At 47.5% G+C, this 21,223-nt stretch overlaps 1 protein-coding gene across 1 annotated transcript in view; it reads left to right on the top strand.

The window, feature by feature from the left end:
* The window catches only part of LOC138580248 (tumor protein p63-regulated gene 1-like protein), a 99,862-nt gene that overhangs the window by 44,775 nt on the left and 33,864 nt on the right, over positions 1–21,223 (top strand). Inside the window, exons 2-3 of the mRNA XM_069650632.1 lie at positions 16,093–16,184; positions 20,738–20,914. Of these exons, the coding sequence (XP_069506733.1) occupies positions 16,093–16,184; positions 20,738–20,914 (269 nt within the window). The remainder of the gene's footprint in view (positions 1–16,092; positions 16,185–20,737; positions 20,915–21,223) is intronic.

The raw sequence follows: 21,223 nt of genomic DNA on the forward strand, positions 1-21,223 counted from the left end.
ACACTAACCTTCTTTTGCTTTCTTTTCTTTGAAACTTTCTTGCCTCGAACTTCAACATCAGGACGCTGTTGCTCCGACTCGACTGCAACGACTATATTTTCATGATAAGCACTTCCATCACGCACTGACGCTCCATCGTCTCCCTGAAACATAGAACTTTCATTAGTATGTATAATAATATTGAAAACACAAAATGTACTTGGGGACCAATACCCACGTACATCTCAATAGCAAAACACGAATGAACGCATTGTGTAGAACATTCAAACGACAATTATTCACGCATTGTTGATCTAGTTAGATGGAACTGTCAAGATCCATACCTCGGGCTCCGCATAGACTTCCATTGATGATATTATTGAAGATGACGCTTCATCAACTCCCTGAAACACAGTAATTGCATTAGTATGGTTTTCTATTTTGTTAAAAAGAACATAAACTTTGTGCAGGCGTCAACGGCTCATCTAAATAGACCTGCACAAATGATCAGTTGTCTAAAATAAATAATGGATATCTAAATATGATTCGATTTGCTCGATCGTTGGAAGTGTCACCACCCAGAGATCTGCATCAACTACTAGGGGTGATGTTCTTGTAGAAGAAGCTCCGTCATCTCCCTGAAACATAGTACTTGCGTTAATAAAGAAGGAAGTATAGCGGATGTATTCACGTCATATGATCTCGCTTGATCGAACTGTCAGTATCCATACCTCGAAATGCATAAGAACATCAAGGGACGCTGTAACTGCGGTGCACACTTCTGCAAGCTGTTGCGCCGACCCGTAACTGCATGCTCCCCCTTCTTCTTGGACTAATGCTCCATCGACTCCCTGAAACATAGGACTTTCATTAGTAATGAACACAATATTGAAAAAAGAAGACACATAGGAGGGCGACGACAGAAGGACATATCAATGGCTAAAAACGAAAGAAACATTGTGTGTAACAATCACGCTACAAGAATGCAAGATCTGATGATCTCCATCGATGGAACTGTCCGGAAACGTACCTCGAGCATCTGAGTGACATCAACCGTTGTCATCAATGCGTTGGACTCCTCAGCATCTCCCTGAAAGACAGTACTTGCATTATTTTGGATAACAATAATTATAACTGAAAACAAAGACTAGAGGACGAGTACTAGGGTGTACCATTAGGTAAAATAATTACACGATAAATTAAAACTATTGATTTACATGCCTAAAACAAGTCAGTGGCAGAATAGCTAAGTAAGATTACCCGATAGGCGCTTGAAGTGGCTGATGACTGCAATAACGACACGGATGGAGAATCTTCTGCCTTCATATTGAGTGGATACATAAATGGGGAAATTATTGTTAGCTAATGCTACACACTACCGCAAGGCCGAGAGCTAAATCCGTAAACTTGACTCACCAGTGGAGGGATGTGGACGAATAGAGTGGGAATAGCGGTTGAGAGCAATTTTCGCTTCGCTCGCAGTGTGTTCTTCTTTATTAGCAATGATGTGGAGTACATGTCTGAGCTAAAGTGCCTGCTGCAGATGCGGTATCGATCACCCCTCTTGTCCGCAAAGACTTCTAGGACTCTACTTTCAAGCTCAGACGGTGGATATCCGCAATATCGGACCCATTCTCTTATCTGATCTATTGTCTTAGGGAAAACATGCATTATAGTACCTTCAGATTTTTTATGGGTCTTCGAAGGGCAACCGCCAATGGAACAGGCAGGCATTGTGGAAAGTTCTGAAAAGTAAAGATCAACAATTCTCTATGAATACCAATGTGTTAAAAAATTAAATGACACATAAAAGGTTCAATGCAAGGTTCGTTTTGGTTCTTGGAACTATACACGTTATTCACATGCGGATAAGTATTTGAATAAGTTTAAAAAAATAGAAAAATAATTTGACTAAACTCAGAACATGTGACTAGTTCCTTGCATGTACTGTCTTGAACGAAAAGAAAACATGGATGCAATTTGATGACTACTAGCAAATAGATATAAATTAAAATATTGGACGCAAAATGATTATGGTACATGGCCTTACCTTGACGAACAAACAGTTAGATGCAGGGATCAGAGTAGTTTCTTGTCGTAGAACAGGGAGCAGTTCACAGGTTGCAAACTGACGAGTTTGCTCGAAGTGGTCACGGAAGTTCACAGAGACGAAGAGCAGATAACCAGCACCTTCACGGGTTGACTAGCAAAGCGCAAAGAAGTTCTCATTAGAAATATGAAGTGGGTTATAAAGAATTCGAAACAGGGGTGTGTTTGTGAATGAATGACGTGTATATGTCGTGGCATTATGCGGTTTGCAGGGGGGCGTCCAGCGTGAGGGGGGATGCTTGGCAGGAGACACGGGGTCTGGAGGTAGACATGGGAACAACAACCCATGCTCTATAGACCACTTTGAAGTGTACATGGTCTTTGGCACCTCTTGGCCTTTATCGCTCCACTTGCCAGCACAAGTACCCCGGTGCGAACTGCCTTTGATAGGGCGGGGGGGTGGATTGGGGCGGTGGTCGTGCAGACAAGACACAGGAAGACTCGTGAATGGAGACACACTTATGTGGATTGCAGGGGGGCGTCCAGCGTGAGGGGGGATGCTTGGCAGGAGACACGGGGTCTGGAGGTAGACATGGGAACAACAACCCATGCTCTATAGACCACTTTGAAGTGTACATGGTCTTTGGCACCTCTTGGCCTTTATCGCTGCCTGACAGCTCCACTTGCCAGCGCAAGTACCCCGGTGCGAACTGCCTTTGATAGGGCGGGGGGTGGATTGGGGCGGTGGTCGTGCAGACAAGACTCGTTTGCCGCAGGGCCTCACCAAGGAGAGGCCATCTAACTGCATGTAAGAGGCAGGCTGCAGGATCTAATACTTGGAAGGCAGGGGGGTGAGTTTATAAATACCTCACCCTCCCAGGAGAATATATGGGTGCAGTTCACCCTGGAGACCCTGGATGCCTAGGCAGTTAGTCAGCAGCAGGCTGGCCTGTGGTGGCAAGGCGGCACGGGCCAGAGGGGGTCATCTCTGTACCCGGTGCCCAAAAGGATGATTTATTATGATCAACTATATTGATTATGTACCTATAACCATGTTTTGTATCAATAAAATCCAATGGCCTTTTATTGCCAACGCTTGAACAAAGTGGTGTGGTATGTATTTTTGGGGGAGGAGGCAAGGCCGGGAGGCTTGATGCCAACCCGCAAAATAACATATATATGTCTGCTGCATATGGGTTCAACGGTTATGTGGATTGAAGGTGGGCGGCCAGCGTGAGGGAGGATGCTGGCCGGAGACATGTGGTCTGACAAGACAAGGCACAGGAAGACTATTCAATGGAGACACACTAGATTCATTTAAAAAATCAAAACAACCATTGTTAAAATATATGTTGGGTTTTATTTTAGATCTTAATTTCAATTGAACATAAATAATAAACATTACACATTGTAAAGTTCCGGTTGCAGCACATCCAGGGAAAATCCGCGGTATTGTCCACTGTCGCTGGGGAAATGTTGTCTAATGGCAAGTACCGCACAGGCAGGTATTACTCTCCGAACGCGGTGTCCGAGCCTCCCGTGAAGCAACCAAGTGAAGCAACGATAGGCCACCAGCCTGTATCACCTGTGAAAATGAAAGATGCAAACTGTATTAAAATGACAAAACTTTCTTATCAATGTCGATTCAGGAAAAAAATGTCATTCTGCTTTGAAAAAAATTCTATCTAGAAAATGCACAATATGGAACCAATTTACATGCGTTCGAATGATATGTAGATGTAATTTTATATGTGGGAGACGACCATGAAATAGTAGTGGCATCACTGACATCACAACCAGAGTATACTTACTCGTTACTCGGATTACGTGGACGAACAGTGACGCGAAGTTCGTGCATAAGCACCATCATCATCCTCAACACGGTCCGTGAGAGGCAGGCTTCCCTGAACTCTGGCAGCTCGGTGATGCATTGCGGACTTGGCTCGCCTTCCGAAATGTAGGCCAAGCACCCGGAATTTTCACGGCAGCAGCAGTTCTCCTCCTCAGTTGGCATTAGCTTGCACCGATTGCACGTGCACCAGGTGGAGACGCCGTCCATGCGACATGGTCCAGGCTCTTCATCCGTTGACTGGTCCTCCCAACTGCCGTCCGAATCCCCATCGTTTTCGCGTGCTTGCCTTTCCAGTAGTTCCTCCTCGGTGTACTCGGGCTTGTACATATACGGCATTATTGTAGCCATTGTGTGGTAAAGAAAGTAAAATAATTTACAGAGATGGTACAGGTGTTCACAAGGCCTAGAAGCGGCAAAGGTAGCTGACCAGAGCACAGAAACGAGTCACAGAATACTCAAAGTAACACAAAGAGAGGAATGGAATCGAAAATCTGCTGCTGTGTGTTGTGAAACGGTGTGTTTATACTTATTGAGGAAAGAGGCGTCCTGCCATTTCCATGGCGACACGTCATTAGCTGAGGCGCAGCGATTGTTGACACGAAACGTGCTTTGGCGTTGGGAAATGGGCGGTACGCGTCTGCTGATGTCAGGCTCAGGGGCGGGGGATTTGATTTAGTGCCGCAAACGCAGGTGAGCCAGGTCGATGGGGGGAAATGATAGGATTATGACAAAATGGCAGCTGATTTCGAGTGCGTTAATGGACGAAAAGTCGGGTAAGGTCCATAGGAAAGTTTTCTACGATCTACCGATTTATGCTTAAAAACACATGGCCGAACCGTAGGGACAATAAAAAAAAAAGTCCCGGAACTATCCTTTAAGGCAACAGCAATTGACGTGTGGCCTGCTGCTCCACAGACCCGCCGATATTGGCTTTCGTGTTACTAGCTGTGATGAGACTAAGCGGAAGGCGCGTATGGAGAGGATTACATGGAAGACCTGCATACATGACTGCTGTCAACATCAGACAACTGAAGGGAAGGCGTCCCTCTGGCTGAGTATTAGAAGCATGGCCAGACACTGGTGCACTGCCCATCTGCACCGAACGCTCCCCCGTAGAGAAGAACCTGTGTACTATGAGGTTTAGCTTTAACCTTTTGCGCACAATGTAAGGACGAACTGCTGTGAATAGCAATCATCTTCTACTGTAACAGGTGCAAAACGCCTCAAACATTGCCACACAGCCTCAAGTGTCAATACACATTAGCACAGAATACAACATTGTCACCAATGTCCTAGTGGGATTCGAGCAGTACCTTTCCCTCTGCAAGAGCACCTTCTCGGTGCCCAAATGGTTGGAACACGTACAGCACTGGTGTTCCCTGATCCTCAGATACAGAACTGAAAGCCATTGGGGAGATCATCTTGTCGCATTGAGGGTTAAAGAATTCAGCAAACCTAGCTTTGTATTTGTCACTGAAGTGCAAAGAACCATAATGCAGGAATGACTCAGTCACTGGTCGGAGTGGACATTGGCAAAGCAGGCAGCACCTGGAATGATGATGCCAGGGTGTTGGGCCAGTGACTGATGGACATTCCCCTGCAGCTGAGCCTGACTTGGCAGTTAAGGAGCCCTGCCACACTGGGTCTTCATGGATGCTTGTGGAAAATCCTCTCAACTCCAAACATAAATACCTGGGTATCTTTTTATACTAGCAAATATGCTTTGCCTGAGGACTTTAGGACTTCTGATGGTTCTGATCTGGGCTCTCCTGTGAAGGGATCATGTAACATAAATAAGATCTAATATGGGCTATTGGTCAACTCAAGCCATGTAGGGCCGCAGGGCTGGATGGTATACCTCCATTTGTTCTTAAAGAGGACCCTGGCACTTGGGCTGAGCTTTTAAATTCTATGTTCGACCATATTTTTCTGTCTCACGTAGTGCCTGCTTCCTGGGTGAAGTCCATTATTGTACCTATTTACAAAAAGGGGGACAAACTTGATCTGTCTAATTATCGACCCATAGCTTTGACTGATGTGACCAGTAAGGTCTTTTCTATTCTTTTGTTCAGGGATCTCAGCAGCGCTATTAGGGAACTTAACCGTTTGAGCCGGTTTCAGGTGGGGTTTCGTTCAGAGCGGGGTATTTCACTTAATGTTCTATTATGTCCCACCTGAGACATTATCTACCTCATTCTCAGGTTGGTGAAGTATACCTAGCGTCGCTAGACATGCCAAGTGCTTTTGATGGTGTGATAAGATCCAGGCACTGGCAAAAAATGTTTTTTCTGAGTATCCCTCGTAAACTGGTTCAGCTGATTGGTCTACTGCACTATCTGTGTTCGCTTGTCTGAGGACGGTGTTCTCTCTTCAGAGAGACTTACCTTTAAAGGTGTGAATCAGGGGTGTACCCTGGCACCTACACTATTCAACCTTTACACGTGCGATGTTGAGGGACTGTGGCAGGCTCCCTCCATTGCACCGGCAAGGTTGGGGAGCGTTAGGTTGGAGTGGATGGCCTACGCGGACGATTTCATACTGTTCGACAGAACCCTGAGAGGTCTTAGGGCTAAGATGCAGTTATTTTTTTTTTTAATATGCCCAGGAAAATAATCTGTTGCCCAATTCATCAAAGTCTAAGGTCCTGGTTCTTTCTCGTAGAACCAAGGACATACAATATGCTTGGACTATGGAACCTGATGGTGTGGAGCAGGTCAAGACATTAATCTATTTGGGATACCATTTGGCTAACAGGGTCAGTATTGAATACTGGAAAACCATCTTGAAAGATAAAGCAAATAAACGTACTGCTCAAATTAAGTTTTTAAAGCAGAAATTGTGTACATTTTCTATGCTTCCCCTGAGGCGCTACTACCAAACCAAATTTGAAGCGATCATCCTGTATGGTCTTGACCTTTCCTCCCACAACATGGGTCACATTTTGAATATTATTCAGGGAAGACTCTGGAAGGACATTCTTGGCCTTTCTATGGCTATTCCGAATGCAATTATCAGACATGAGTTCTGTCTAGTGTCATTAAAGGCCAGGTATGTCTGGAGACAGCTTTCCTTCTTCAGAAGACTGATTGCTCCTCCTAATAATTCCCCTTTATGAGAGTCTAAAGGCAGCTATGCTTGCCGGCTCTGTTCTGTCCCTGAGAGTTCAATGATCGGATGTGTTCTGTGCTGGCGTGCATTAGTGCCTCTGAAGACGATCTGGTTCTTAGACCAGGGCACATTAAAAAGATTCTGTTTAGGTTAGACTGGGCTGAGACAGTGGATTGTATCTACTCGTATGCTAGCTTTGAGGAATACTCAGTTTGTACATGCAGGGAATGTCTACCGCTATACCTTCAGAAATTCCTCTGCCCTGTACGTATGAACTAAATGCGTTTCAGGTTCAATCAACTACCTGTTTATGAGAAAATTAGGCATTGGAGCAGCCTTAATACCTTGGCTGATTTGAATGCACCTGAGAGGGAATGTAGGTTCTGTGGTGTAAGCAACTCTAGTGAAACCTTGAAACACTTGGTTGTTGTGTGTACGTTTTCTGATAAGGAACAAACCAAGTTTCTTCAAGGATAAGATAATTGGTAGCTCAGAGGTGTCCAGGAATTTGTTCTGGTGTCGTCGTATGTGGGGCACTGCTATTTCTTTGGTTTTAGCTTTGAATCTTTTTCTTATATTCCTTGGTTCTGAATTGGATAAGAAATTTAGTATTGAAAATTTTAAATTGATTTTATTATCAACAAATGTACTGAATGGTCTGGATTGTAATGATTTTCTTTATAGAAGATGTGTTTTATTGTAATTTGAAACTTTATTTTATTTTTTATTTGGAATTTATGTTCAACTCCTCCTCCTTGGTGACCTCAACATCCACCTCGATTCTCCGGGTCCCTCATCTTTGCTCTTTCGCGACCTCTGCGATTCTCTCTCCCTCTCTATTCTCCACTCTGGCCCAACGCACTCTGCAGGACACACACCTGATGTCTTGATCTCCTCTGGCCTCCCCCTCTCTATCCCTCTGACCACTCCTCTCTCCTGGAGTGACCACTACCTTCTCTCCTCTCATCTCTCACTCTCCTCCCCACAAGCCAAGCCTACCCCAACACTGCCACCTACCTTCTCAGACATCCGACCCATGAAGCGTGTGTCAGTTGAGCTTTTGCTGCCACCTTCTCTCCCCCCCCACCCTCATTCTCCTGCTGTCTCACATCCGGACACAACCCGGGCCCTTCTTTACTCCTCTATTTCTGATACTCTTGATGCTCTTGCCCCTGTCATGAGGGTCCTCCTGAAGTCCAAAGCTAAGTGCAATTCCTGTTATGACTCCGACCTAGCCACACTTAAGCGTAGGTGTAGAGCGGCTGAGAGGAAATGGAGGGCTTCTTGTTCACCCTCTGACAAACTGGCCTGTTGCCTGCTACAAAGGCAAAACCAACTCTCTGTCCTCACCAAGAAGAGAGTCCACATGCAAGCCTGTGCCTCTGCGACATCTAACAACTCAGCCGAACACTTTAAAATCTGCAAGGAGCCTGCCAACCCTGCTGCAGTCTCTAGCCCGCCTCTTGCCTTCCAGGCCCTCTGCAATCCCCCGGCTCTCACTTTATCTCAAGATCCTAGACATCCTGTCCACCATCTCCTCCCCTCCCTCACCTATTCCCTCTCAGTCTGAGCTTGCTGACCCTCTTTCAACCACTCCCCCACCCTCCTTCTCGTCCTTTCCTCTTTTCTCCCCTGATGAGGTCGCTAGAGAAGTCCGATCTATGTAGGCCTTATCAAAACAGGTTCATCCCTGTTCCTTTAAAACCATCAAGGACCACATTGACACCTTCGCTACGGCCCTTGCCGATTTTTGCAACCACTCCTATGCCTCAGGATCCTTCCCCTCTACTCTGAAGAACTCCCTTGTGCATCCTCTTCTCAAGAAACCTACAGCTGATCCCTCTTGTCCGGCAAAATATCACATTTTTTCCATTACTCCCTTTCTGGCCAAACTCCTGGAAAAGCTGGGCATCTCTCTGCTTAACCTTCATTCTGATTCTGTTGGCTGTCTCCAAGACCATCAGTCTGGCTTCAGAGCTGCCAGACGTATGGAAACTGCTCTCCTGAACATCCGTCAAGATCCGCTCTCCAACCTTGACTCTAACATTCCCTCTGTCCTCATCCTACTTGATCTCTCTTCTGCCTTCGACACGGTCAACCATACCATCCTGCTCAACCGTCTCTGTGATAACCTGGGTATCACTGATCAGGCTCTGGCCTGGCTGACCTCTTTCCTCTCTGATCGACTCTCCCAGGTCCAACTTGGGTCCTTCCTATCATCTATCTTCCTCTCTACCCGTGGTGTTCCCCAGGGGTCTAACCTCTCGCCCTGGCTTTTCAACCAATACCTGACAACTCTCCTCCACTGCATTGCCATTTTCTGCTCAAATTTCCAGTGCTATGCTGACGATACTCGACTCATTTTCAGTCTTCCCTCAGCTACATCCTCTCCCTCTCTCATCTCTGATTGCCTAAATACCATTCAAGATTGGTGTGCCGCCAATGATCTTTGTCTGAATGCCAGCAAGACGGAGATACACACCTTCACTGTCCTTTCCCCTCACTCTCTGGCTGGCCTCTCTTGGCCCTCCTCCTACCCCCACCTGCGAGGCGAGGAAACTCGGGGTCATCTTTAACTACACACTTTCCTTCTCCACCCACATCTCGGAGGTCTCTAAAAGTCACATTTCCTACGCACCTCCTCAGATGTACTCTGCCTTTCCTCTCCTTCTCCCAGAAGCTCACTGTCTCCCAAGCTCTGGTTCTCTCTAGGCTGGACTATTGTTACAGCTTCTTTCTAAATCTACCTGCCTCTACTCTCCTCCCCCTGCAACTAATCCAGAACACGACTGCAAGACTTGTCCTTGGCCTCAAGCCCTAGGATAGTATCTCTCCAGGTCTGAAATCTCTCCACTGGCTCCCAGTGGACGCTAGGATTAAATTCAAAACCCTTTGCATTGTCCACAAGGCATTCTGGGGCCTGGGTCCAAAATACCATCAGCTATCCCTCCGCAAATACCTCCCCTCTCAAGCTCTTCGCTCCTCTACCTCTAACGCCGTCAGGGTCAGTCATTTTTCAAAGAAACGAGCTGGGGGTAGATCTGTCTTTGGCTGGGGCCTTCCTCTGGAACAGTCTCCCTGCCATGAGGAGAACCATCTCCGGTTCCGGAAGCTCCTCAAGACCTTCCTCTTTGCTTCCGCCTTTGCTCCCCCTTCCCCTGCTGAACTGCTCTCTTGGCACCGTGCACCTGGCCACCCTCTGTCCCCTGGGCCCAGGTACCTGCTCACCCTGCCACCCTCCTGCACTGCCTCCTGGCCACCCCTTGCACTGGGGACTGTATCTGTACCCATACAGTTCCCCATACCCCCATTTGCTCTTTTCTGCACTTACCCCGTCTGCTGCCTTAAACAAAGCACTTTCTGGCTGCACTACCACTGTTTATTGCCTCTATCTATTTATTATTATTTATATGTTCCTCTCTGCTCCGCGCTTTCCACTCTCCCCCCTTCCATGCACTTTTCCCCTTTCCCTTTCCCATGCACGTGCGCGTTCTCAATGTCACTGGGCCTAGTAAGATCGTTTTTTTGTTCTCTCCTTTTTCCCTCCCTTGTCTTGTCACGCTCTGAAACACTTTTGTACGAGCGTGATACAAATAAATTGTCATATATCATATCATAGGTTTTCTAGTAAACTGTAAATGCAGCAATCATTTTTTTTTAAATACCCCTCTGTACATGGACAGGTGGTAAAGCCCAAAAAAGGAGGGACATTGAGCCCAGTAGAGAGTGGAAACTGGCAAAGCAGCCAGCACCTGGAATGATGATGCCAGGGTCTTGGGCCAGTGACTGATGGGACAGTCCCCTGCAGCTGAGCTTGACGTAGCAGTGAAGGAGCCCTGCCACACAGGGGGCCTCATTACGACCCTGGCGGAAGACCATGGTTCTATTAGCACCATGGTCCATGCCGGTAAGTTACCGACTCCGCCATGGAGAAAGGGGGAATTACCACCCCATTACAAGGTTGGCGGGCGGTAATTCCCCCTTCCTCCATGGCCCTTCCCCATTCCCATTTTTGCCCCATAGGGCTCAATGGGAATGGGGAAGGCGCTAAGTACGGTGCCGCAAATTGCGGCACCGTAATTAGCACCAAGGTCCCTTTGCGGGTCCCTACTTTAACGGCTTGTCTACACCAGCCGTTAAGGTCGGGTCCCGCAAAGGGACCTCGTAATTAGGCGCTAATAGGTTAACGGCGCCGCAGCCTTTTACGGCGTCGTTAACCCATTAGCGCCTGGGTCGTAATGAGGCCCAGGGTCTTCATGGATGATTGTGGAAAATCCCCTCACAACTCCAAACATAAATACCGCTCCGTACCTGGACTGGCGGTAAAGCCCAAAAAAGGAGGGACATTGAGCCCAGTAGATTGTTCCACAACCACTAAATGACTACTTGCACACGGTCCCAAGAATTCCCAGCTGGGCAAACAGAGTCTCAGCCTCTGCGGGGAATTATATACTCCTACCCTTTGGGTCTCTACCTGGTCACAACCCCTGTGCAGTGCACCTCCATGGCCTCCCAGGTCCCCTCCCCCCTTAGTATGATGAGATGCTCCCAAAAATAGCAGTCTTACTGGCTCTAGATGGCTGCCGATTAGATATGTTCTGGAATCCCCGAATGTGCTGGAATCCCCGGATGTCTGGGCACTGCAAGAAGGCGGCCTTCCTCAGGAGAGGAGGGGGCAACCTCCTGTAGAGAGGAAAGCTACAGCTAGTGAATGTATGCATGAACCAATGAGTGAGCGCATTTAGTTACCATGAATGAATCCACATGCGAGTTCACTCGTACTGAATGTATGAATGAACCCACAAGTGCATTCACACCGACAATAACGAGAGAATCCACGAATAGATCAAGAAGTGAGTACATAAACCAGACAATAAGGGTTGGCATAAGGTGTGCCGGTAGGAAAGATCCAAGGAGTGAGTGGATTCATGAAGACACCTGGGCGGGGATGTATGCATTATATCCTTTGGGCAGGGCAGTTTCTAGTCCATTTGGTGCCCAGGGCGAAACACTAGTAATGCCCCCTCCTCACCCCCATCCCGTGCACCACTTCCACCCGGCGCGCCACTCCCACCCCACCCCACCCCGCGCGCCACTCCCAAACTACACCGTTACGGGACTCCTACCCAAAGTCAAACAGTCCGTCATACAAGGAATGAATTGCCATTTTCAATGGTGGGCCACTTTTCCATTGGTGCCCCAGACAATTGTATGCAGATAATGAGGACTGGGCACACCAAGAGACCATGAATATGTGACAGGATGCAGTATATACAACCAACAAAGAACACAAAATGCTGAAGGGGGTTTGGAGGCATCCTAAGCCAAAAGAGCAATGACAATGAGACACCTGAACCCAATAAACAATCACTTTAACATTCTTTGAATGGGAATCAAGAGTATGCTTGGATACAGTAAAGTGTGACTGTTGACTTGTTATAAGGATACATGGACCTTGGTTATTTCGGATACAGGTATCCGGCAAACATTGCATAAATAAATAAATTATCCGTGTCCATGTACCCAACAAACATTGCATAAATAAATAAACCGGACCGTGGCTTAACGAATATTTACTCAGCAACACTGGTCAAAACTGTAATCAGCATAATGAAATAACTCATCACCAATGCCATGGAAGTGGTTTAAAGTGGAATTGATATATAGTTTGGAAAAGAAGCAGCATGAAAAAAATAATGCTGCTTTAAACTATTGTTTTGGCCAATTTTCTAGGCTTGCAGGGACGCACCATGGGCCCAAACGGGTCTCCATTTGAACAGTGTCAGGGCCACGGTGCGTCCCTGCAAGGCACACCCACTGCCCACAGCCCAGTGCACCTCCCCTCCCATTACAATGCCAGCACAAAACCATTCAGTGACTAATGGCCCACTATTAGCAGTTTCCTGCTGGCATTGCGATGGGCAGGGCTGGTCTTAGCTGCAGGGGACCCTGAAGTGTTTTTATTAATGTGCTTATGCCCCCCTCCACACCCCAAGTGGCGCAAAAGTGGTCAGAGGGAGCCTCTGACTTCTGTAATGTCACGTAGTACTTGTGCACTACGTGACATTATAGTAGCAAGGGGCAGCGCCAGCACGTGACCCGCGGAACCTTCCCCAAAGCAATGCACCGCCCCACAAAGTGAGGAATTTCATCCACTCCAGAGGCTCCAGGGACCCGGGCAATAGCGCCCCCCTCGGCTATTGCGCCCCGGGCAGCTGCCCACCTTGCCCGGGCCAAGAAACAGGCCTGCCTTTGGGTATCAAAATAATACGTGTTGTGATTTCTCTATTTTGGCAAAATAGGAATTTATCCAGCCATCAAGTTTAACATTGTTCAGCTTCACTCCTTAACAATACACGTAGCACAAGGATGTCCACCACATCACATGTATGATCCCCCAGTGAGCGTGACACGCTTATGTGTGGTTGTTACATCCTTGAAGCAACCAAACTTGTGCTGATACAGCCATGCATAAAATAGCCCCATCCTACAAGACAAAGACAATCGCATAGAACAAACAGTACACGCGTTTAGTTCCATGGTTGCATACCCATAGTGAATTGCTCTGCGGATCAGCTAGCGGTGAACTTCAAAGGATGGCTGCTCAGTACCAGGCAGATCCTTTGTTAAATGAAATGGCCTACTGCACTCACATTAACAAAATTCCTTTCATTAAATCAACTCAAAGCACGTGTTTGACTTCCTAATTCACTCCGTTCCACTAGTGAGGTGATCTGGGGTGATGTGATAAGTTCTAGGTTCTTTGTGGTGTAGATACATGGCTCTTAGGCTTGGGCTGATTGAAAGCACTGAAAGTTATTTTTAGCAAAAGTGATGTGAATAGTCACACTTTTCATTTAAGCCTACTGGTTCTAATGTCTTGCACAAACATCCAAAAACATTTCTCTTTTTGACAGATGTTCCAAACGTCGGTATCCTTTTTATTCAGCCAATGCTTTTTTCGATTCCCATTCATCAATACTCATTGCCTGTAATATTGTAGTGAAGTAGAATTGGCTGAAAACTAGGCAGGGTCAAACACATGGCAAATATAACATGAAATTATGTGTATTGTTTTTGTAGCCGAGTGTTTGTATCAAGGTTACCATTTTCAAAAGCTTTGTTTGCTAACTTTGAGGGAATTGTGTGGTGAGGCCCTGTGTTGAATGAGACCCCCTTCAGTCTCGCTAGTTTGTTTACTTGTCATTGTTCAGTTTCAGGCTGGGATGTACAGTTTCTATATATGTCTGCACGTCTTTGCATGCAATGTCTGTCGGGTGCAAGCTGTGGGATAACCCTTGGCACAAGGATGCTCCTTCACAGAGCAGAAATGGGTGAGTGGATAAATCAACTAAGGAGGGATAGGCGCGTGCATGGATAGACACAGGGGCACCGAGTACGGGGGGGTGTGGGGCCTGGGCCCCCCCGGCAGAATGAAGTCAGGACTGAGGCCGGAGAAAAGAGACACAATATGGATGGCCCTTTGCAGAGCCGGCCTTGGGGGGGGGGGGGTGAGCCGGGCGACCTCCCGGGGCGCCATGCCCCCGAGGGCGCTATATACCCCCACCACATCAGCTCAGGGGAGTCTTTCAAGGGCTCCCCCGAGCTGGCGTCGTGGGAGAAGGCGCGGCAGGCAGCCTTTTGCTGTTAAGAGCACCCGTCACGGCAGGTGCCTTTAACAGCAAAATGCGACATTAGTCCCCCCACCATGCCGGCTCGGGGGTTTCTTTCAAGGGCTCAGAGCGAGGAGGATTTAAAAAAAAAAAAAAGTGGCCCCTCCCGGCAGCTGCCCTTAAGGCCGGCCCTGGCCCTTTGTTCCATCCATACTGTGTCTCTCTCTGGTGGCTCGGGTAAAAGCCCGGGTAAAAGCCGGGGAAAAACGATGTTTAGAAATTGTGGGACAGATGCAAAGCAATTTGTACATCTGTGCACCCCTGTTGGCAAGAGGGGTGCACAGATGTAGATGTAGATGTAGATGTAGAGGCACACCCAACCCAAAAGATTTTTAGAAATGGAGGCACAGATGCAAAACAAGCCTGTCCCTCAATTTCTAAAAATCGTTTTGGGTTTGGTGTATTTGTACATCTGTGCACCCCTCTTGGCAAGGGAGACTGACTCCATTAATATACATGGGGTCACTGAGATGACCAAGAGTGAAACTGTACATTCAGTTGTGAGATTACCAGCAACGGTTGACGCTATGCTCCAAGGAGTGAGGTGCCCACTCAATATATCACACTGTTTATAGGTGTGAGACCCATCCTGAATGCTTGCCCAAAGAGCCTTGGCCAGAGTTTCACACTGAAGAAGTGAGCATGTGATCCGGGGTCTGCAGCCCACACACACGCAGGGTATTCCCATGCTCCCACTTGCGAGATTTGCACCAAATTAGTGAGATTGTGCTCCAAGGTAGGAGGCGCACGCAGTCTTTGCTCTGACGTTTGACGCACTCACAGGATGGGACGGCATTTCGTTCTCCCATCCTAGTTGTGTTGCTCTGCCTTTTGAGGGCTACTACAACCTGGATGATTATAGAGGGGTGGAGTAGGGGCAGTGATGGCCTACTGGAATGCAACTCGAAGGCTTAAATCTTTCTTACTTGACTTTAGTATATGCAGTAAATGCTAGCCAATGTTTCCACTGTTCTGTGCTGCGTGCGCCTCCCCCCTCCCCGCGCGCCGTTGCACCAAGTTGGCGACTACATACATTTGCGGTCCTATAACTGCCAGTGATGTCACTTCCTGTATTTGTAACCCCTCCCCCCCCTAACCCCTGGGAAATTCATAAATCAGCTCCCCTGGAGAGACAGTGATGGGTGACTGGAGAAATTGAAATGTAGCCAAACGTACATGCCCCCTGTGCTCTCTCTCAATGTCTCGCTCACTCATGTCCGCCCCCTCTGTTTGCTCTCCAGCATTCCATGCTGTGTGTAACCTGTCACACTGCACTACTTTGCAGGCAGAAAGATGCATGTCATACTGGCTCTCTGAAGTGTACCCACATCACACCCTCCCGCCACCTCTTAATTGTCCCCCTAGCCCATGCTGCCTACTCAATGCACCGCCTCTTACCTCTTACCTTTCCTTCTCTTTCTATTTCCGCAGGCCGCACTGCTGGATCAAGCCATCAAGGATATGACGAACTTGCTGTCCCCTGCTGACGATGGGGCTGTGCAGAGTGTGTGGATCCTGACAGAGTAAGGACATTCGCGCCATCTCACCCCAAGCAGCTATCACTCCTAGGAGAGCACCATAGAGGGAGGTTTGAATGAGCATGGCACCTTAATGCCTTCCCTACTCCATAAAGGCGCCCCACCTTGTGCAAGTAGAGCCACACTGGTGGGAGGATAGCTCAGGGGCAACATGCTCGCCTTGGAAGCAAGACGACACAAAGCGCTTGATAATCTCTGGGTATAAAGCGCCTTTTAAATAAACAATTACAACTACACTGAGACAATCTACAGCCTAAAATGAATAGCCATGCTGCTCTCGCAGTTGGTCAATGCTCAGGGTGTTATTGTAGAGAATCTACTATGAGATCATTTACAGCCAGCTCCCGGCATTATAGGTGGTATAACCATGCAGCTTTCATGGTGGCGAAGGCTTCTTTTCAGACTTAACTTGAGAGGGCATAGGGGCTGTCACCAGACATTCTAGTGGGCATATTGGACCCTGAGATCATGTAGAGCCTCTCTTGGGCATTGTAGGTGGTATATCTCTGCAACACACAGGCTGGGGAAGGGTTTCTTTGCAGACACACCCTGAAACCGTGCAGTATGTGTTCCTAGGCAGTATAGAGAAAATGCCATGCCGCTCATACGGCGGGGCTGCTATGATGAGTTGCAGGCCTATCATGAAATAATACCAAGCCTGTTCCTGGGCCCTATAAGAGGCAGACTGACTCTATCTTGAGGTCATATTACCCCCCCCCCCCATTCCGGATGTACGTGTTTTAAACGAGGTCCATTTCCACATTTGCACTTTACTCGTGGATTTGTCCTGTAGATGTTTTGCTCAGTATTTTTTATATAATAAAGGTCCGCGCCCCTGCCACAGCCTGCTACCCACGCCCTAATCCCCTACCCCCAAACACACAACATGTATTTATAAAAATTCTGCGAGAAAGACCATGGGGAAACTGCACCATTAATGTGAAGACGAGGAAATTGACCTTGTTAAAGACCGGACATGCATCTGAGATTATATACAGCCTGCCCCACATGGATTGTAGAGGTTATACACCTACCCTGAGATATGTATATGGAGATGTATTTGTATTGTTGTATTTGTTTATTATTTGTATCGCGCACCTAACCCTGAGGTAACTGGGCGCTGGAAAACTTAACATGTTGCAGAAACAAAGTTACAGTAATAGGCATACATAGACATTAGGTAGGTCGACCAAGGTTACAGTGAGGTTTGGCTTTCAGATAGATACAGACAAGGGCATAACAATCAGGATAGTGCAGTTATGAAACAGTTAAAGGCAAACAATCCGCATAGTGCGGATAAGATACAGGGCCACTGGCAGCCGGGGCTTCAGATGTTGGACTTGTCAGTAAGCCAGGTTTTAGCCCTGGTTTTGAATGCACTGAAGGAGGGTTCCAGAGGTTGATGGCTTGAACGGGGTTGCTAGCTCCACCTGCAGTTTTCAGGTTAAATCTGGGAACTGAGAGTAGGTCTGTTTGGGAGGATCTGGTGGGTCGGGCTGGCTGGTATAGGCAGAACTTGTCTGAAAGATATTTAGGAGCGGAGTTGACCATATGTATGTGGGTGATAGCCAGGGCGCAGAGAGAGATTCTATTGCGCACTGAGAGCCAGTTGGCTTTTTGTCTAATGCTGGTAATGTGGCTGGATCTAGGAATGTATAATGCTATTCTTAAGGAGTTGTTTTATAGGACTTGGGAGTCTGTTAAGATTCTGTTCAGAGGGCCCAAGGAATGCATGTTGCAGTAGTCTAATTTGGAGAGCGCTAGCGCTCTAGCTAACGTAATGCAGCTAATGGGGGGACCGGTATGATTTACAGGCGTTGATTAACTTGTTAGTGTAAGCTGTTGATGAGGCAATGGAGCTTACTTGTTTCTTTAATGATCCTTCGCAACTTTGATCGGGTGTCCATCAATGTTCAAGGACATATATCGTGGTTCCAGTTTGTTAAGGCAAGCCTGGGTGCTGACAATGAGGAACTCAGTTTTCTCGTCATTAAGGCAGGGGCTATGTGCAGCCACCCATGCCTGAATTTCTGAGTAGATTTTGTTAATTAGTTTGGAGTCAGCATCATAGCACCCTGACAGTGTGATGAGAACCTGGGTGTCATCTGCATAGTTCGTGTAGATGACACCCATGTTATCGAGAGGAGCTTCGTGAATATGTTGTAAAGCATCAGTGAGACGTAAGAGCCTTGGGGCACCCCACAATGGCTGGGGATTGGGGCAGCTGAGGCTGAAGGTGAGAAGACTCTGGTGGTGCGGTTGAATAAAAATGATTTATTCCAGTTGGATGTATTAGTAGAGCAGGCCGCTGCAGTGGTTAGATGTTCAGTGAGGATCTGGTGATCGACTAAGTCGAATGCTGCAGAGAGGTCTAAAAGGAGAAGCATGGCCACTTTGCCTTTGTCTTTCGCCTCGTCCATCTGTATTTTCAGATCTAAGAGGGTGGTCTTGGTGCCATGTCTTAGCCGAAAACCAGATTGTCGGAGACTGAGGAGATTGTTGTCTTCCAGGTGTTTCTGGATATGCAGGTATGCAACTTTGTCCAGAATCTTTGGGAGGAAGGCGACGGTTGTGATTGGCCTATAGTTGGTATGTTGGGGTCTAAGTTTTTTTTCTTTTAGGAGGGGCATGACCCAGGCTTCCTTGAAGTTGTTTGGAACAAGACTGGCCTTAAAAGAAGAGTTTATCATTGTGGCAATGAATGGGGACAAGTCTTTAGCACATTCCTTGATAATGGGGGCTGGGCACGTGTCTCCTTGATATCTTGAAGCCTTAAAGCCTCTGATGAGGTCTTCAACTTACTTGGGCGTGACCGGCGAGAATGTAAATGGTGGGCACTGAGGGATTTGAGTCCTGGGAGAATGTTTATCGGGTGAGCTGCTCGAGACACTGTTTTTTTTGTTGCTTCTATTTTGGTTTGGAGTGAGGCTATTTTGTTTGCTAAGGCTTGTTGTATTCTGGTACACCACGCTGCATCTTTTGTGCAATCTTCTGAAGGTGGGGCTGGGGATTCTAATTCCCTTAGGATGCTGAAGAGCTCCTTGGTCCTAGATTTGGCATTAAGGATTCTATTGTTGTAGATTTCTTTTTTAATGGTAAGAATGGCAGTTTTGTAGGAAGCCGCTGCTATAGTGAACAGTGCCTTGTTGTGAGTGGTAGGTGCTTTACGCCGGGTAGATTCTGCCACTCTTTTTTTCATGCCTTAAGATTTGTAGTTCTGGTGTGAACCAGTTGCTGAGGTGGGCAGCAGGTCTGGCTTTTATTAGTTTGAGAGGAGCGATACTGTTCAAGGCTGACTCTAAGGTGTTATTATAGAGGTCGACCAAGTTATTGGGGTCTAAGTTTTTGAAATGAGTATCGTCCAAGATGTTTTGCATTAGGGGACGGAGATTAGGCAGTGTTATGTTGGGGGTGTTCCTAGCAATAAGTAGTGGGGGGGCAATGGTAGGTCTCGGAGGTGAGATCCCCTGAATGGCGAAGGATATGTAGTGGTGGTCTGTCCAGGCTATAGGTTAATTCTGGAGAACTTTAATGGAGCAGTTGAGGTCACACAGTCAATATAGGGTGCGTCCCTTAGCATGAGTGGGCTCCGTGATTTGATGTTTAAAGCTGAGCTGGGATATGGCATTTTCAAGAGCTAGAGCGTTGGTATCATTGGGGTCTTGGAACCCGAGGTTGAGGTCTCCAAGAAGTATAATTTGGGAGCCTAGTTTTGCGTTGGACGTTAAGAGTCCTATGATGTCTTCCTTGAAAGAGGTTGGGGGGCCTAGTGGGCGGTAGACAAGATGTAATAGGATGATTTTGGGTGGCTGTTAAAGGGAATTTCACTGGTAGGAGTTCGGCAGATGGTAGACTGGAGAGAGTGGTGTCTCCGAAGCCCAGGTGGGTTTTTGCTATAAAGGCGAGACCACCACCTCTGCTTCAGTTTCTGTCGGCTCGTGTAGTCCTCAGGGAGGGCTAGGGAGAGTGCAGGGTCTGCTAGTTGGTAGGCGAGATGGATTGGAATAGTGGGAGGAAAGTTGCCATGGTAAGGGTGACTCTGTGGAGGGCTGCCATGAAGGTAGGGCGGGTGTCTTGGCAGTCGCAGGTACACTGGTCGGGCCTTAATGTAGATCTGTATGTAGCCTGCTTCATATAGTTGTGTTTATGTGATCTTTCCGGGTGGTGGGTCTATTGGGCCTTTACAGACCTGGTCAGAGGAAATTCATTACCTGCCCCTAGCCCCCATGCCCTACGGGGAGTCTAACAGTGCAGCTCTCAGAGATGCGAATGGTGTTGTGTACAGACCTGCGCCGCGATGACAAAGCCCTGTTCCCGGGGATCAAAGGTAGCATACCCCTGCAGCTCTGCAGATGGTGGGTCCTCTGGTTACTCCCCACCTCTGGAAATCCAGGCCAGGCATGACGCACATGCACAATCCAATTGCTTCAGATCAAGCCTCCTGGCAGCCCTGAAGGTGTCAAATCTGCTTATTAAAAGGGGTATTAAAGCAACCATGTGCCTTCACTTCTCTCCTTCATGTTTTGTGTTCCCTCCAGGGTGACCCACTGGAACCAGGACCAGGAGCGCCTCGCTTTGCTGACGGAACGTACCCTGCTACTCTGCCAGTACGACTTTGTGGGCCTCTCAAGCTCCCAGCTCTTCAGGGTGCCCCTAAACTTCATTGACACCGTCTTCTGGGGTCCCTTTACATACCCCTCCACCTCTCTGAACAAGTGAGTTACCCTCAGGAGTCCAACCTGTTGTGATTTATTTAAGGAGGCATGCGGATGGAGAGGAGCGCGGCATGGTAATACAATGGTGTGGTATGGATAAAGCGCATGCATTTATTGTGTTGTCTAGCCTGTGAAGGTTCTCCCGCTCGAGTGCAAGAAATGAGTCCTTTTTTGAGCGAGCAATGATGTAGATGCGTTACACGCACTGTATGATTATGCAACATACCTTTACATCGATCTTCCCTGGATGGGCTGGTCTCCTGCCCGCATGTGAACTATGTTGTCTATCTGCCTAGGCCATAGTCTTTC

The sequence above is a fragment of the Ambystoma mexicanum genome, chromosome 3p, assembly GCF_040938575.1.
Source record: "Ambystoma mexicanum isolate Mex_15411 chromosome 3p, UKY_AmexF1_1, whole genome shotgun sequence".
Lineage (NCBI taxonomy): Eukaryota > Metazoa > Chordata > Amphibia > Caudata > Ambystomatidae > Ambystoma > Ambystoma mexicanum.